Raw genomic sequence first — 19,056 nt, 5'->3', positions numbered from 1 at the left:
GACTGAACCCTTTCCGGGGCATTCAAATAAAGAGAAAAGAAAGCACGGTGTAACATCATTTTTACTCTTAGAACAGAGAAAAAATGTTCCTGCTCATGCATAGAACATAAAGGAGATTGCACCCTCTATGTTTGTCATATTTGAAAAGAACCTGAAATGCAACTGTTATGGAGTCTGTACCAGATAAAAAAAAAAAGCATCCTCCATCAACACTGAGGTAAAATAATAACTTCCCCATTCAGCTACTCCCCTTCCTGTGATGTCACACTGCTCCACACTGTCCAATCACACAAGCAGCTTGTTCCCACATAGTGAGGGCACAAGGGCACAAGGGCAGAAGGGGAATGCAGAAAGCTGGCTGTAGTGGTTAAATAAGTTTTTCCAACGTATCTTTAGGAGGCTGTCATCAATCCCATTAGCTGTTACTAGGTGACAATCTCCAGTAGTACAAAGACTTCATTCCACACAGCAAAAGTGGACCTGCAGCGTCCTTTCCTGCCTAACCATGTATGAAGGACATAAAGCATGGTTCTCCGACAGCGTGCCACAGGATATTTGCCGTCTCTGGGGTTAGCTATTTATATTACAGATGCTACCATTTTTCCCCATAGGACAAACAAATGTTACTTATTATATTAGAAAGTGTTTATGTTAACACATGCCTCACCACAAGCATGTTCAGCTAAGGTTGCCTCAGTGAGAAATTCAGGGGTGCTTCTAGAAAACCATGCTAGAAGAATTGCACTGATTTCAGTTGGTTGTCATTTTTGGAGTCAGGAAGTATTTTTTTTCCCCCTCTGAGGCAATTTGGAGAGGCATCAAATGGTTGTTTTTTGCCTTTCATTGGATCAACTAGCAGTTAGACAGGTTATATACAGACTTAAAGGAACAGTTCAGTGTAAAAATAAAACCTGGGTAAAAAAGCTGTGCAAAATTAAAAAAAAGTTTCTAATATAGTTAGCCAAAAATGTAATGTATAAAGGCTGGAGGGACTGGATGTCTAACATAATAACCAGAACACTACTTCCTGCTTTTCAGCTCTCTAACTCTGAGTTAGTCAGCGACTTGAAGGGGGGCCACATTGGACATAACTGTTCAGTGAGTTTGCAATTGATCCTTAGCATTCAGCACAGATTCAAAACAACAGTTATGACCCATGTGGCCTCCCCTCAAGTCACTGATTGGTTACTGCTTGGTCACCAGGATAACCAGTCAGTGGAAACCGAGAGAGCTGCATAGCAGGAAGTAGTGTTGTGGCTATTTTTAAAATGAACAATTCCTTTAAGGTTGAACTTGATGGATGTGTCTTTTTTCAGCCTAGCTTACTGTTACTTACTATGTTACAGTGTTATTTATGTATTTATTGTTTTTGAATTGACAACTTCTTCTAACCATTTCCAACTTTTAAAAGGGGATCACTGACTCAAGCAGTCAAAAAATATGCTCTGTCAGACTGCAGTGTTATTGCTACTTTTTATTGCTTGTCATTCTATTATGCCCCTCTCCTAATTTTGACTCTAGCAATCAGATAACTGCAACAATTCCAAACTGGAGAGCTGCTGAACAAGATGCAGCACTGTAGCATGCATTTATTAGAAAAGGCCATGGAAAGGCCATGAAATTGATGGCACATGGGGTGTTTTGTTTTCTGTCTGACTGCAGCATTTGTCAAAACAAAGTGTGTGCCAGCATACAATATATAGCCACTTAGCTGAAACAGATAGTATTTGCATACTTCATACTACATAAAAAAACATTGCCTTAAGGCTAAAGATTTTAAATTAGATTTTAACCTTCCATTAAAGGGGACCTGTCACCTAGATATAAAAATCTGTACAATAAAAGCTTTTTAAATTAAACATGAAATTTAAATTATTTTTTATTAAAGCATCCATACGTGTTAAAACTTGTTAAACAGTCTCAACTGTTCAACAATCATAAATTGCCTCCCCCACCTCTATTATTACTTTCACTTTCCATTCTTCACTTCCTATATGTAATTGCACTCCCCAAATTCTCCCTCTCTCCTCACCATCTAATTATGCAACCAGTGCATAGGGATCAGCATCTGGTCCCCCATTCTGTTACATAAACAATATTTTGGCATGATGCAAAGCTTGCTGTCTACTTGCTGTGATTGTGAACTCCCACACAAAAAAAAAAAAACAAGATTTAAATAATTTTTAAGTGCAAGTAAAGTTTATTTTGCTTGACTAACATCATAAAATAGGATTTGGAATTATTTGGAATTTGGAATTATTTCTTAAGGTGTCGGGTCCCCTTTAAGGAATTAATTGAAAGAGACATTCAACTTACTCCTTTATATTCCTATTTCCATCTCTTTATCTGGAACAAATAAGTTAATAGCATAGACATAGCATTAAAATTCCAAGCCGGTAAATACAAACTTACAAATGGTAGTTTTGATGATTTTAGATTTCATGAGGGCAAAGTAAAGGATCATGGATTCTGAGAAATCCACCAAAAATAGGTTAGGGTGGGGTGAGCTAATAGGATACAAATGGTCCAATGAAATGACCAGATACATCGTTACGTATGGTTGCACACTATGCTATTTTTCGTGGTGATATCATAGCAATCAAATGGTGGGTGTGTAAGAGAAGGCCCACAACATTCCCACAAGACATAGATGTTGACTTTTAATTGCACACAATTTACAAAGGGTTATAGTAGGCGCTATAGAACTATGACATCTATAAAAACATTGGGTAGAAATTAATGGTAAAGTCGGATGATTTGTAAACCTTATGCTTAGTTTGTTAACGAGACAAGATCTTTAGGCGGATGATCGAAACATATCGTAACAGTATTTTGCTTCATGATGAATAACGTTTTGAAAAACGGCTACAATTTTTAAAGTTATTTTATGCAAATGAATAATAAATATACGTACAACAATAGCCAAACACTAATCTGTATGTCACTGATGTTTTCCATTACAGAGGCCGAAGGAGGAGTCATCACAAATCATTATCATGCTGAATTTCTTTTTAGCAGTGATGCTTCTCATCCTGATACACAGAGGTACTGTCTAATATGTCGGTGCTTTAGAATGCAATACATGATATTCATCTCTTTATTTTTTTGGCAGGATCTACAAAAGCAAGGACTATGCAGAAAGCAAGGCTACAGTTTTTCATGCCAGTTTTCTTCAAGTAAACACCCAGTCTAAAAATAAGGTTCCTCTGGGTCATTTTATTCTTCCACCATTTTGTCTGCAGGAAGGTTTGTAGCATATTACAAAATATTGCATTACTTGTTCATTAGCTGTGTAGTAATATGGTGCTGTACTCAATGCTAGACTATATATCAAGTAAATCATATTTGGGCTAGCCACGGAGAATTTTCAGACCTCAAACCATTCCATACAGGCAGTCACCAAAACCCAAATATAGTGTAGTAGCCTTTCAACACCTTTGTTGTGACTGTTCTGGTTCACAGGTAAGAAAGAATTAATTGTGCAGGGGATTATCTGTGCACTGGTTATTTGCCTTCTTTGCAAGACCCTGTTTGAAAAGTAGTAAAACTGCAGAATATATGTAGGTTTTGATGAGGGGTAAGCTTTAATCTAAAGGAACACCTAAATTGGGCTGGGATTCAAAATAGGCCCTGGCATTTCAAGTGCACAGAGGTCCAAATAGTCTCCCACCAACCCAAAAAGCAGCCCTCTGGTATTTGCCATAATCCACAGACTGGTCCAGTTAAAACACACCAAAAATTGTGTCCCCTAAAAAAGGCAACCTAGCATGTTGCACATGCTATTTCTAGTTATAAACATAGAGGCATACAGATAAAAGGTACATTTACAAGCATTCATTATGCAGTTTTACTACCTGACTGTTATGTATATTTTTTATACCAATCTGCCCCAGTATGGGCAAGGAATGTTAAAATTGTACAGTATGGCTGAATATGTTAAACAAACACACACACTTATAATAGTTTTAAAACTTTTTTTGACAGAAATTAAAAAGAAAATTGGCAGATTTTTCTGGGAGCAGCAAAATGTTCCTTTTGTATCACAGGTCAGTATTATACAAGTGTATAAGGTTACACTTAACATAGGCATTTAGATGTAAGCCTGCATGCAGACACATGTACAGAGCCGATATTGTTGCAGAAATGCATAGTTTTGCATTTCCAGGTCGATATCCACTCCACGTGTCAGCATGCAGGCTGCCTGTCAGTTCAGAGACAGTAGAGCTGATGGGAGTGTTTCACCTTTTCTCCGCCTGTGGAAAGAAGCAGAGACTGGATCTCCCTTTGCTATATAAGATTTTTATTAGGGATATTCCCAACAGCAGTCATGTCACTATAGCAAGAACCAACTGATTGAGCATTTGCAATACAGTGGTTGGTTTAAAATCTTAAAGGAGAACTAAACTGTAAAAATGAATATGGCTAAAAATACCATGTTTTATATACTGACCTTATTGCATGAGCCTAAAGTTTCAGGTTCTCAATAGCAGCGATGATCCATGACTTCACACTTGTCACAGGGGGTCACCATCTTAGAAGTATCCGTGACACTCGCATGCTCAGTGGGCTCTGAACAGCTGTTGAGAAAGAAGATGGGGAGCTACTGGGGCATCTTTGGAGGCACAGACCTCCCCTGCTAAAGGGCTGTGTTTCCTTGGGCTGGTACAGAAGCCCAACACATAATTTACAACATTTCTAGCCTTCTTCTTTAGTTAAGCATTAGTTCTCCTTTAAAGTGGATCCAAGGTATCCTGAAATTGAACAGATTTATGAAAATAATAGTAGCTGTGGCAAATTTGTAAAATCTAGTGTACTACTCCTGTTGAATGAATAATTAGTTATTTATCTGGTGATACCCCAAGGGGTGCATCTTCCGTTCATCTCCTTCTCTTTTATTATTTTTCTCTATTACTGTTTCTCATAGTTCTATTTCATATACATATTTTCTTAATTTAATTTACTTATTGGTTTGTTGTGTTGCAAAGGCTTAAAGTCTAAACTATTCCACTTAAACCAAAAGGGCCATATACTGGAGGATCATTGCTGGGAAATTTTGGGCTCATTGGGCAGTTACTGCAAAGGCTCTGTGCATATAGCAATTTCAAAAAAAGAAATGCTGAACCAATAAGTCTTTTATTTGCTTTATTATTGCGTGCAGTCCAGTTTTGAGTAATAAGGGATAGCTTAGTCTTCCACTTGTTATGACAGTGAATCTTAATACATATTTCCTCACCAAAATCTGTTAAAAATATTTTGACAGACAATAAAAAAGATCAAAAACATTATTGTAATTTTTAATACATGCAGGATGTATGCAACAATGAAGAGCCAGATTGTATCAACAAAGAAAACCAGCAGAGAAATGCAGAAATAGATAAAGGGTAGGAAATAAATGTTTTGCTAAAATAATCAATCGATTTTTGAAAAGTGCTTGACATGTATGAGATGAAGCGTTTTTTTTAAATAGGTGACAAGAAACAAGTCTACAAATGAATAAAAACGTGTAAAGAAAAATATGCATACAATCTATAGAGTATTTCTACCTGTCACCACCTACACTGTCTGCCACTGACATGAATGGCAACTGCCTGTCTCCAGTAGTTGGCTCGCATGTTTCATGTTCCAAGTTATCGCCTCCAAAGCTTGTGTGCTTATTTACAGCATTATTAGAATTGGTGGTGATTGTGATGCATAGTTAAATGTGTCTTTGCCTTGTTTTTTTTTTTTTAAAAAAAAAAAATTATACCCTCTTATTCAGAGTGAATGTAGAGCTTACAGTAAAATTCTGCCACTCTATTCATTCCTGTGGGATTTTTAGCAATGTCTTTATCAAATGGTGAACTTTTCATTTTCACCCATTGATTAATAAGTCTCTAAAAATCCCATTAGAATGATTAGTGAGTGACGGAATTTAACTGTGGTAAACTCTATTTTCACATATAAATCTGCCCAAAGGTCACTGCACATAATATTGTTCATTTTCTTTTTTGTTTGTTTGTTGCTTGCAAGTTTATAACCTGTTGTTTTCTTATAGCTAGAGAAGTATGTGAGCACTGAGTAAATAAGTGTGTGTGTGTGTGTGTGTGTGTGTGTGTGTGAGATCCGTTATTCAGAAACCCGTTATCCAGAAAGTTCAGAATTACAGAATGCCCGTCTCCCATAGACTCCATTTTATCCAAATAATCCAAATTCTTAAATATTATTTCCTTTTTTCTTGTAATAATAAAACAGTACCTTGTACTTGATCCAAACTAAGATATAATTAATCCTTATTGGAAGCAAAACCAGAGTTTTGGGTTTATGTCATCTTTAAATGATTTTCTAGTAGACTTAAGGTATGAAGATCCCAATTACAGAAAGATCCATTATCCGGAAAACCCCAGGTCCAGAGCATTCTGGATAACAGGGCCAAGGAAAAAGGAAATCATTTTTAGAAATTTTGGGCTAATTGGCTAAAATGTCTATGGGACATGGTCTTTCTGTAATTTGGAGCTTTCTGGATAACGGATCCCATACCTGTATAATACTATAAGTAAGGTTACTGTTACTTACAGGACAAGAAAAGGATACATCACTGGGTGGTGCCCATCTGTTAGGCCCTCCCTATTAATTATAATCACTAAACGTAGACCCCGGGCTGGTGCTCCTTTCAGCTGAAACATGTACTGGCTCAGGGAACTATTCTGTTGGGCATGTGAACCACTCAGTCAAATGCAAATGCAAGAGACAAGATGGTGGGTACTCCAGACTGTTCAACTGAGTGCATAGTCCAGAGCACAAAGTTTGAGAGTAGTAATTATTATCACTGGGGGTGCTGAACAAATTCATTAACCCTTTCCTTACCATTTACTGGTGGAATGAAACATAAACTGAGTACAGTATTGTAAATATGCATTGGAGTATATTAATTTATTCACAGTATATAACTTGCAGAATCTTATATAACCATTTCTAATTTGTTCACCTTATTGCAATGTTTTTGTTTTCTTGTAGGAAAGAGATACTTCAATTTACCATTGACACTACAAAAGAAGTCAGGTGTTATACTCTGCAGAATTACCCTGTAAATAATATGCTCACAGGTAATATATAAACACCAATATCTTGGCAGAAAATAGTTTTATACTGTACCACTATTAATACACTGAAACGTCATTGGTTCCCACCATCCATTAATACAAAAAATGGGTTTATACATTAAATATACACTAAGGGGCCGATTCATGAAGCTCGAGTGAAGGATTCGAAGTAAAAAAACTTCGAATTTCGAAGTGTTTTTTGGGCTACTTCGACCATCGAATGGGCTACTTCGACCACGACTTCGAATCGAAGGATTCGAACTAAAAATCGTTCGACTATTCGACCATTCGATAGTCGAAGTACTGCCTCTTTAAAAAAAACTTCGACCCCCTACTTCGGCAGCTAAAAGCTACCGAAGTCAATGTTAGCTTATGGGGAAGGTCCCCATAGGCTTGCCTAAGTTTTTTTGATCGAAGGATATTCCTTCGATCGTTGGATTAAAATCCTTCGAATCCTTCGATTCGAAGGATATAATCGTTCGATCGAAGGAATAATCCTTCGATCGTTCGATCGCATTTGCGCTAAATCCTTCGACTTCGATATTCGAAGTCGAAGGATTTTAGTTCCTAGTCTAATATCGAGGGTTAATTAACCCTCGATATTCGACTCTTGATGAATCGGCCCCTAAGGTTTCAAAGGTAAATCACCAAATCGAATTTTGAATTCGAATGTGAGATTTTTCACACCTTGATGTGACATACAAAACTTGATTTTTTTTTTTTTAAATCTATTCTAATTTTATTTGTGTTTTAACTATTCAATCGAATTTTAGATGTTCACATTTTTTTCATAAATAACATACCATTCAAATTGTGGATACAATCTAATTTATTAGAGTTTAAAAAAATTACTCTAAAATTCAACCTTTGATAAATAAACCCCTAAAAGGCCTATTTATGAAGCATCCATTTTTTTTGTTTGAGTTTTTTGGGGGGGGGAAAACACTCACATTTTTCAAGATTTATTATGCTCCAAAGCTGCTAAAAATCAGAATCCGAAAATACTCCAGCTAAAACCTGTTGAAATCATTTAAAAGTCAATGGCAGATGTCTCTTAAACAATCTGAAGAATTTCTTACCTTCATAATAATCGAGGGTTTGGGCTGGTTTTCATGTGATAATCCAAAAAAGTTGCTTTTTCCTGAATTGAAAAAGTAGAATTTTTCTGACGTCAAATTGAAAAAAAAAATTGCACAATTTTGTTGCGACTTTTTCCTACACATGCTTTTCTGTTCAGATTTATTGGTAAATTCAGGGTGTTTGTGTTTGGTTGAATTTTTTTTTATACAGTGAGAAAAAGTCGCGTTTTAGTAAATACCCCCCTATATGTATAAATACGCACTGATGATAGCCATAAATTGCAGGTCAGTCTTAGAATAGCCATTGATCTTTTTTTTTTGCTCAGTGGAGTGCAACAGGGGACAATTAGCTTTGATATATAAAACAAAACAAAGGAGTAAAATTGGACTGCATTTGTGTAAATATGGAATTTTAGGAAAGCTTTGAACATTTCTGGAACATAACTTGTATACAAGATGTTGGGCTGCACCAATTACATTTACATTAAATACAAACAATGCATCCCTCGTGGTTGGATTTTCTTGGAGTGTCTCTGGTAAAATGAATATGAGAAAAAAATGGATGTATTTACTAAACAATAAAATTGCAGATCGCTACAGAGATGTTAATAAAAAATAATTAATAAAAAAAAGTACAATCAAATTAGGGAAACTGTAAACATGTAGATGCATCTACAAAACTGCTTTATTTGTTTCATTGTTTGTAACAGATTACATTTCCATTGAGGACATGGAGAAATTCTCCGGGGAACTGCATGATTTTACACCCAACACTGCAGATTATTCAGCTTTTTGTGTCCAAGATGAAAATATTTTGTTTTCTAAAGTTAAAGATCCTAGATAAAAAAATAAAGCTCACTGCCATGTGATGTATTGCAAACTTTATTCTTTTTTTCTTATTCTTTTAATTTTAAGTTTACTTACATTTTCAAAAAATTAACAAACCATTTACAAGGCCCAGTGGTGTAACTAGGTATTGCTGGGCCCCACAGCAAATACATTTTAAGGCCCAAAAAAAGTTTGCAGAGCACCTTGAGATACTAATTCTGCCCTAATGTACTGTGGATCTGTGATAAATGGCCTGTGATTGTCATTAGCAGAGAAATGTGAATCCTATTGTATCAGGCTGTTGCCCTTCTAATGTAAAAAAAACCCAAAAACATTAATACAGAAATCTGCTAGTAAAGACAAAGTGGAGGAACTAATTAATAATTAGGTGTCTGCACTAGACTGTGTTAAAGTGTAACCAATGTTGTTAAACTGTATTTAGTCGCTCAGAACATCCATGTCTATGGAATAATTGATACAATATATTTTTAACACCTTTATTTTTTTAAATTACATTACATTTACATAATTTGCACCAATAGTCAATAATTACAGAGAATGTACAAACACAAACGTGCAAGATATTGGTTCCTAGGTATCATAACAATAAACCTATCCATCTAGGTAACTTAGAATTCCTAGCAGTGGAAGCTGTGACTGTGGGTATGAGATGAATAGTGTGTATTTAGGTCAGGACTATATGGTGTGATGGTCTTTATGGGCTCTTTACTGTTCCCCAATAGCAGCAGTTAGGCTACAGCCAGGTGAGGTGGTGTCACCTGGGAAAGTGCTTCCCCCATTTGGCTCCTCATGAATACAGCATGCCAAATGCAGGCAGCACTGCAACCATTTTGAATCCAAGGACCTTCTGCTACAGACACTGGCAGCGAGGCAGGGTACAAACTGCAAAAACATGGTGCCTTGAGTGCCTGTTTTTCTGCACTTTGCACCAACCCTCACCATCAGTAGATGACCCCAATTGTTTCCTGTGCGGCTACAGACTTAGGGCAGTGCTTTCTATGTTTTCCATGACCAGCCTGGCTGCCATAATCTGCATCCAGTCCATGGACCTCCTGTAGTGGATAGACCTGTCATAAGGATATGCCATACCAGACAACCCATAAGATCAAGTGCCTGAAATTGTCTCTGGTCAAAGTAATGGAGAAAACCAGCACCAAAGGCACAAACATATATACCTGCCATTGCTCTTTTGGTTAAGTTGTGGGATGATAATGTGTAAAATCACCATAATACTTTGTTGTTTGATTTTACTGCTGCTTTCATGGCTAAATACAGATCCAGCACACCAGAAATACATGAACTATGTGTTGCAGGGTAAAATTATGTTAGACATGAGTCAGCGGTGTTTCCATCCAATTTGTTTTTACTGCAAATCGGAGTATATAGCAGGTTGATAATCCACATTATTATAGTGCTTCAGTACATGTTGTCTAATTAAAAAAAATAAATAAGCCAAGTTCATTCTAGTATGCATCAGCCACGACTAGAACAGACTTATTTGCAGCACATCATTGCAGTGACACATCCCAAAGCATTTTGTATGCCAACATGCACATTTGAGGTTTACAGTGTTCCCATATATTGTATCATTATAAGAATAACACCTTTTGGGCTGTTTCTTTTCATTAATATATATTTCCTATTGTACATTTCTCTTAATAACCCACAATATATACATACTTACAGATGTACAGACACAAAATATTAAAGGTCATGATTTTGCATCTTGTATTTACTAATGCAATTTAATTTCAGCAGCATATTGCTGATATTAGAGGAAATTAATTTAAGTAGTTAATATGAAATCAAACCTCCTTTAATAAGATTAATTTAAAGCTTCCTTTACTACTGGAGTGTAGAAAAATACTCCATTACTTATACAGTTATATAGTCTATAGCAGTGGGGTCATTGTAAAGCACAACAATGAATATCATCTACACTGTACAGTGTTAATCGATAAGGAGGATTTCGTTTGAAGGTTACTTTAATCAGTGATTGCACTGACATAACAACAAACACATTAACAAACTGGTTTGCTGAATAAGCTAGGCTGTCTGCACAAACAATAAAGGCCCACAGAGTTTATATGTATGGAGGAAAAGCACCATATTGTAGTCCTGTTGTCATTTGTTGCAGGGGAATAAAATGTAAATTCAGTGTCCAGTTAAACCCAAACTATTTCACTTCTGAAACTACTTAATAGTACACTCTATACATTATATACTGAAAGGTCTATGCTTAGGAAATCACATTTAAAAATCCCTGTATACCTTCAGTTTTGACTTTCCTTCTGTAACTGTTTATTGAATATAACTTTCCTTTTGCTTTCCCCCACTCACTTTCTATTAAGGAGTAACTGCCTTAGCTTGCCTAACATTAACAGTTATGGGTCTTGATATAACCTCTAATAGCGCTACTATTCTGTTACAATTCCTTTATATGACCCTAAAGAGGCAGACCTACAGCAAGAAGTCTGATGGTATAAGCTACACACAGACAACTCACGTTTCTAATAGTTTGCATGGCGATAAACTTTGCAGCATTCATATTCCCTTGTCCTAAGCCCAATTCACCAAGAATATTTTAAGCTATAGTGCCCCCTTAAATAAAATGCTTTTGCCTTAAAGCATTTCAATTCTACAATTAGCAAATGAACAGTAATATTACCGTTAGCCAGCTCTGCTGTAGGTAGGGGCACATTCTCCCTGGGACACACACATACAACCACAATTACTAACGCACCATATTAAAAGGTAAACAGGAGGACTGAAAAGACATCTTAGCTACTAGGGCACAGGGGGTAGGAAAGAACCTTTTGCCCCAAGGAATGTATGTTTACTGGTTCTTACAGCCCTACATTTCGTTAGAGTAGCCGTAATTTGGTGTTGCCGAGTACTGAGGCTCATTCTGTGTCATGGCACCTTGTGTGGCACCAAAGGCGGCATTCTGAGCTGCCTGCTGTACGTGAGGATTTTTCCAAGCCCCTGTTGTCCATTCCTCTTGAGCCTTGCTCAGACTACCTCCAGCACCCCGGTAAAACCTATGAACCTGCAGGAGCAAAGATAGTCCAATATTAGACACTTAATGAAGTTCTGCATGCATGTATTAATGCTAGAAATCCCGGCACACATATTTATTCAATATTTTTCTCCTTTAGCAATGGATTGTATGTAAGTGGAATAAATAAAAGCATGATACTAATTTTTTAATTACGATCACAAAGTGACCAAGTATATTTGATTTTCCCTGTCAAGCTTACTGAGAAATGCAGAAGTGTAGGTTTTAGATGAAAGTCCATGGAAACTGTGCATATCAATGTTTATGCAAAATGTAAATTACCTTAGTCAGCGCCACAAAGGAGAGGACAGCCACAGCGGTGAACATGATGGTTGGGATCAGCATTACTACTGCAGATCCAACATTTGTACCAAAGAAACTGATTGAAGCAATCCAACCACTATGGTGCAAGAAAATGAAAAGGTAGATAAACAGGAAAATGTTTATAGCACAACAAAATGGTAAATGAATAACTGCAATTTTTTTTAAACAACAAACCATCCCCCACAAAACTATAGATAAACTTTTAATAAAACCCATTGCCTCCTCTCATTCTGCAAAGTGACTGCAGCAAAATGCACACATCCAGCTCTCCAGTTCTCCATCTTCAACCCAAACATATTTCTAGAAACTTGCAATCTTGAACCCTGACACCAACAGAAAATTCTTTGGAGCAGGCACTCAATAAAGGCAATCTTTCACCAGGCAGTTGGTTCAGAGTGAAAAAATAGTTTATTATGTCCACAGCCTTACGCTTTCTGTGTTACAAACACTTTATCATAGCCTATGATTAAGTGTTTGTAACGCGACACGCTTAAGGTGCTCTACAAAAGTACCCCAGGTCAGTACAGTTTTCTGCTAACCTCCCCCCAGGGATTAATTTTTCTTCTGCTTTAAGATGAAGAACTTAAATTATTATATAATACAATATATTTATATAATACACAAAAGCCATGAATATCCTGTAACTTATATCGTTATAAACAGCAGCTCTTAGTGATGCCATCAGTTATAAACAGAGCTTAGTGGATGTCATTTTTGTCACGTGACTCACTAAAACTTGTGTATTATAATAAATAAAGTACCCCTTGTTGGAAAATATGAGGATATTAGAAGTCACCTCGGAGTTATATGGCCTGTATAAAAGCACTTGGCCTTTGCCTTGTGCTTTTATATGGTTACAGAACTCCTATCTGACTTATAATATCCTTATATTTTACAATAGGGGGTACTTTATTCCCTATATAAATTACTCAAGAAAATTTATTATTGGTACTATATATATAGAAACTCACCAAACACCCCAGCCCGGGATGCCAACAGCTTGGATTATACTGATCACCAGCTGAGCGGTAAATGTGAAGAAGAAAGCCATGAAATTAAATGAGCTGTCTGTCCTGTGGGAAGAGGCATAGACATATCACATCATGGGGTTATTAGTAAATCATACTTGAAGCTCAGTGAAGGGACAATAATGATTGCCACAACTGTATGTAATGGTAATAAATATTAACACAAACAAAAATTATACATAAGCACATCGGCAAATGAGGGAAATATTGTGGTAAGGAGTATAAAGGAAAGGGATGGGTATATATACTGTAAATGGATATGAAAGATTAATTTTTAGTGGAAAATTGAAGAGAAAGGTAAAAGATGTGAAATGGAGACAGAATGGTACTTACTTGAAAGCTTTGTAAATAGGTCTGAACCAGCAGACATAGGAACAGGGAGTAAAAAGGATGAGCCACAGAAATGCCAGGCCAAAGTTAGTGGCGCTGCCTCCTCCAATCAACCACGCCAGGCAACCAATCAGATTCACTCCCAGAGTGATGCTATTCACTGCAAGCACACATGGGGATCACGCAGAGAGGCACACGCATGCAGTGAGAAGAGAGCCAAAGATCAGAGTGAGTTAGTGGACAAGGTAGTGTTCAGAAAGTGGGGTTTTCAATTATTCTGTATTTACCCACCCACATTAATTTTCCAAAATTGCAGTGACGATGGAAATATACTTCATTTCATCAGCATAGCTGTGTATTAACTAACTGTCCATGGAACTTTTCTAGGAAAAACAATATGAGCAGGTAGCTTCTCATGGCAGTTTGGACAAAAGGATTTGCTACAAGTATTCACACCCTAAAGGTAACAAATGTTATGTTATCTATTCAAACAAATAGATAGAAGTGGGGCTCATTTATTACCTTACCACTGAAAAATCAGGAGAATAATCCATACTACTCAGTACAGGTAAATTAGTGAAAATGAAAATGTGATTGGCTGCCATAGGTTACAGCCCTGGTGCAAATTTATCTAGTGTTGAGTGATTCTTACCGTGCAATGATTGAAAAGCTAATCTTGATTAGCAACAGTACTTTGTATTTATTTGTATTTATGACTGTACTTCGTATTTGTTTGTATCTAATATTATAATGACCCCATTTGTTCTGCTGTACGACACTGCATACATAAGTTGCACTATATAAATAAAAATATACGTATATACATAGTGCGGGTTTACTATATAAAATTAAGAAAATGCAAACAGGGCACCCAGAATAAATTAACACCATGTATACACCATATAATCCCTGCCCATAGTAAAATCATTGGTTAAAGTATATGTAATATTCAAAGAGAAGTATAAACTGATCTTGCAATGTGAGATATGAGACACTTCCTCTTGGCTGAAAAAAAAAAAAAAAAACAGATATGGGACTTGTTATACAAAATGCTCAGGACCTGGGGGTTTTTCCGGATAACGGCTCTTCATAACTTAAGTCTACTAGAAAATTATTTATGTAAACAGTAAATAAACCCAATAGGCTGCTTTTGCTTCCAAAAAAGCATTAATTATATCTTAGTTTGGATCATGTACAAGGTACTGTTTTATTCTTACAGAGAAAAAGGTAATTATTCTTAAAAATTTAGGTTATATACTGTAGATAAAAGAGAGTCTATGGGAGACGGCCTTTCCGTAATTTAGAGCTTTCTGGATAATGGGTTTCCAGATAACGTATCCCATAACTGTATATATAATCTCCACCATAAAGCAAAACTGGATTGCTGTGTTAAGGAAATACAAAGTAGAAACAATTACAAATACTAAGAAAAACACTTCCTTATACCCAAGCCAAAAATTGGCAATAACTTTTAGTAAAAATAATGAAATATTCTAAGGCTTGAAAACAAATGTTTGAAAGAGAGGGCTTGATTTAAAAAAAAAAGAAGAGGGCTTAATAGAAAAAAACCATATACGAAAATTTGATTATTAATGGACAAAGAAACTCAAATTTACTGGGGAGTGACAATATGTTTACCCCCCCATCCTTCCAATTTCTTTTGTCTGTATTCCCAAAAATTATCATTTGCCATAACTTTTTTTTAATCATAGAATCACTTTCTATGTGTGGGTGGGCCAATATGTACAAAAGTACAACATGTACAAAATTAATTGTACCATTGCACTCAAAAATATGTTTTTTTCTGGATTCTACATATACAAATGTAAGTCTACCTGAAAGATAACTGGGAAAGCCAGCCTTACACATTTGCACCCCCAGTGAATTATTTCCTTGTCTTAAGGAAGAAAACCGTAACATATGATAGCATATGGGAAATATTTCACATAACAAAGAAGCAACCAAAACATCAGGCTGCAATCAGAGAAGAGGATGGAACTTCTAAGGTAGCCATTTGGCTGTCATGCCAATAGCTGTGCAGGGTCATAGATTTGACATGCCTGTTGTATATAGTGAAAATACCTAACAATGTTACAGAATATTATCATGCCACCTTTTGTGTTATCAACTCCCCTGACATGATTCCTCTCATGTGGACCTCGGGCAAATGGGGTTCCCTTTAACTAGCAATGCAATTAGTTCTCAACATGTTCTCTCTCCTATATGATGTTTTGATTTTATGTAGACTGTGGCCAGTCTAGTAACACCCAGCTTAGTACTGCCCACTCACACATCCACAAGTAGTAGAGACGTTTGGCAGTGGTCCGGTGCAGGTCTGGGATGTCAGTGTCAAAATCCTGGTAGAAACAAGGCTTGAGAGGTATGAAGCGGGGAAGAGGTGGGAAGTTGTTTGGTTTATCTGTTGGGAAAAAAAATAAATTAGTACTTCAGAGCAGACACTGGATCAAATATATGACCAAAGTCTAAAACAGGGCACTGCCAGGCAGTTGGCAAGCCAGGTGCAGTTCAGTATATGACAGGATATTCTGTACAGTCCTCAGTACAATAAGAAAGAAAGAAAGAAAGATATGGGAAATGATTTACTAAAGAGCAAAGTGGCTGTCACTAGTGAAAATTCTACTTTACTAACTGGAATAGAGGACAATTGACTAGTGAAAGAGTCTATCGCTAGCGCACTTTCTCTCAGGCGAACGATCGTTACTCCTCAAATTCACTAAAAGTGTGAATTCTACAGAACGTTACCTCTTTCGCCAGAGTTTCACACCTGGTGAACGAATAAGATGAAGCTCCATTCATTTCAATATTATTTCAGTGACATCTTATCTTGTATGCTTAAAAGTCATACATATTTTAACACTGGTGTTTTATTCATATTTTAAAGCCAGATTGTCTTAAAAGTTGTATGTGTATGTATGTGTGTGTATATATATATATATATATATATATATATATATATATATATATATATATATATATATATATATATATATGTCCATGTGGGCAGCACTCTTTTTTTGTTTCAACTCAGGTGCAAGGTAAGGATATCAGATATAGGAAAGAATGACCAGCTGCACCAAGATATTTTGTGAATAATCAAAGTGTATTAGAATAATCACATGCATGTGATTATTCTAATACACTTTGATTATTCACGAAATATCTCAGTGTTGCTGGTCATTCTTTCCTATATATATTAAAAAAATTTATTTTAACATAGTTTTTTTACCATTTAAATGTCATGATCCCTATAGGGCATCAGAGGATCTGTTTTGTCTTTATTTTGCTTCCTTGGACATTTTTATCAATAAAGGCGCTTCAAGCATTTGCACCAACATCTCTAATAAAAAAAAAATATATATATATATATATATATAGCGAATTTGCACCTGGCGTAGTGCCGCGTATTGGGTGCAGGTGAAAATTCGCCCTTTAGTGAATTTGCCCCAAGGATTGAGAGTGACTGAGGATAACACCACTGAGCAGTATATGGCTGTGTGGGTTTAGGAGTCACATGAATATCAATGTGGATTACTTGGTAATACAGGTATAGGAAACCCTTATCTGGAAAAACAATACCCAGAAAGTTCCGAATTAAGGAATGGCTGTCTCCCTTAGACTCCATTTTATCCAAATAATCCAAATTTTTAAAAATGGTTTCATTTTTCTCTGTTATAATAAAACAGTAGCTTGTACTTGATCTCAACTAAGATATAATGAATCCTTATTGGAACAGAACCAGCCTATTGGGTTTATTTAATGTTTAAATTAATTTCTAGTAGACTTAAGGCATGGAGACCCAAATTACGGAAAGACCAGTTATCCGGAAAAACCCCAGGTACCGAGCATTCTGGATAACAGGTCCCATACTTGTAATAAGGATTGCCAACAACAACCACCTTTAAAAAGGGCCACATAAAAGCATGGGCCAGAGAGTAGTATTAGACAGACATCATATAATAGTAGTCAGGCACCATTTTCAAGGTGTCCTTTATTGAAGCTGTGTATATTGCTCACTGAGCCCGGTTGGGCTATACACAATCTCTTTTATATCAATGTTAGTTCTCAATAACTTACCAGACATGATGAGCACAATCTCTGGCCGCAGTCAGGAGGGAAAATGTCCCCTGAATGTGGGAGGCTGAAGCCTAAAGGGACACGGGCGAAATCTGAAATCTTTAGCTGAATGGACACGGCTCCGCACCGCACGAGCAATAATCAATGGACAAACACACAATTGTACAAATGGAAACAGGCAAGAAGCGAACGGACGCAGAGAATGTAAGATCACTGACTCTGTCACGCTACAGGGGAAATCCTTGTAAATGACATTAAAGAGCTCACAATAAAGGGCTATTTCTCATAGGGCCGCTATTCGAGCGCGTTCACAGTTTGCGCGTACTCGTGCCTATGCTGCCCACAACCCGCAGCTCTGTCAGTAGTGACGCTCCCCGCGTCACGTATTTACGTGAGGACTTGACGCTGCGGAAGTGACGACCAGTCCACATAGCGAGGTCACAATTACTGTGCGGTGTAGGGGTTATAGTTATTGGTGTGTGTGTGTGTGTGGAGTTTCTTGTGTGTTGCTGACCCCTGAATTGTCTTGCCTCTGTGCAGATTTTGACTGGTCTGATCAAGTATGGGCCCTGTTTAAAGGAGAATTCAACCATTTAGCCACAAAACCCCCACCCCACTAGACTCCCCCCCCCCTGCCAGCAGGGAAATGCTCTTAACTTTATACTTACCCCTCGGCGCAGATTCAGGCATCAGAGTTCACAGCAGCCATCTTCCGGGTCTTTGTGTCTTTTTCCGGCGCTTCGGCAATCTCCGTCCATTTTGGCGCATGCGTGGTTGTTGCGAACCGTTATTTTAGTCCAACTATGCCTGCGCCACTTTACCGGTCTCCCACTCGGCTTACTGAAGACCCAGAAGATGGCTGCGGTGAAGTCCGATACCTGAATCTGCGCCTAGGGGTACGAATAAAGTTAAGGGCATTTCCCCAGGGGGAGAGGGGAGCTTGCCTAGGAGAGAGGGGGGTCTACGTGGGGTGGAGGGTAGGGTTTTTTTGGCTAAACGGTGGGCTGCCGATTTTTTAAAAACCTTTTGTGTGGTAGGATTGCCAGTAGGGTTGCCACCTGGCCTGTATTTTACCGGCCTGGCCCCTAAAAATGATGTTTGATTCTAATGTTATTAATAGGGAAAAAAGAAATATATAGGAAGGATGGTATTTTTTTTTCCATAAAGGTGACAACCCTAATTGCCAATGCCACAATTTCTGGGAAAAATTAGGG

The 19,056-nt window shown here is 37.1% G+C and overlaps 2 protein-coding genes across 2 annotated transcripts; one reads left to right on the top strand and one right to left on the bottom strand.

Moving 5' to 3' along the window:
• The first annotated feature begins 440 nt into the window (after positions 1 to 440).
• LOC108712475 (telomere repeats-binding bouquet formation protein 2) lies at positions 441 to 9,038 on the top strand. The gene is made up of 7 exons (XM_018254678.2): positions 441 to 569; positions 2,964 to 3,045; positions 3,113 to 3,246; positions 3,985 to 4,046; positions 5,308 to 5,381; positions 6,994 to 7,082; positions 8,869 to 9,038. Exons 1-7 carry the CDS (start codon positions 506 to 508, stop codon positions 9,000 to 9,002), a joined length of 639 nt encoding a protein of 212 aa, XP_018110167.1. The 5' UTR covers positions 441 to 505; the 3' UTR covers positions 9,003 to 9,038.
• A 431-nt stretch (positions 9,039 to 9,469) lies between these two features.
• On the bottom strand, positions 9,470 to 18,109 carry scamp5.2.S (secretory carrier membrane protein 5 gene 2 S homeolog). Its single transcript, NM_001092241.1, is given in 6 exon segments — positions 9,470 to 12,056; positions 12,348 to 12,465; positions 13,361 to 13,462; positions 13,751 to 13,907; positions 16,038 to 16,166; positions 17,843 to 18,109. Coding segments are annotated over 6 exon segments (708 nt in total). The 5' UTR covers positions 17,850 to 18,109; the 3' UTR covers positions 9,470 to 11,861.
• Positions 18,110 to 19,056: the final 947 nt, after the last annotated feature.

This window comes from Xenopus laevis, chromosome 3S (genome assembly GCF_017654675.1).
Source record: "Xenopus laevis strain J_2021 chromosome 3S, Xenopus_laevis_v10.1, whole genome shotgun sequence".
Classification (NCBI taxonomy): Eukaryota; Metazoa; Chordata; class Amphibia; order Anura; family Pipidae; genus Xenopus; species Xenopus laevis.
Note: the sequence above shows the minus strand (reverse complement) of the source record. Positions and strands in the feature narration are given on the sequence as shown.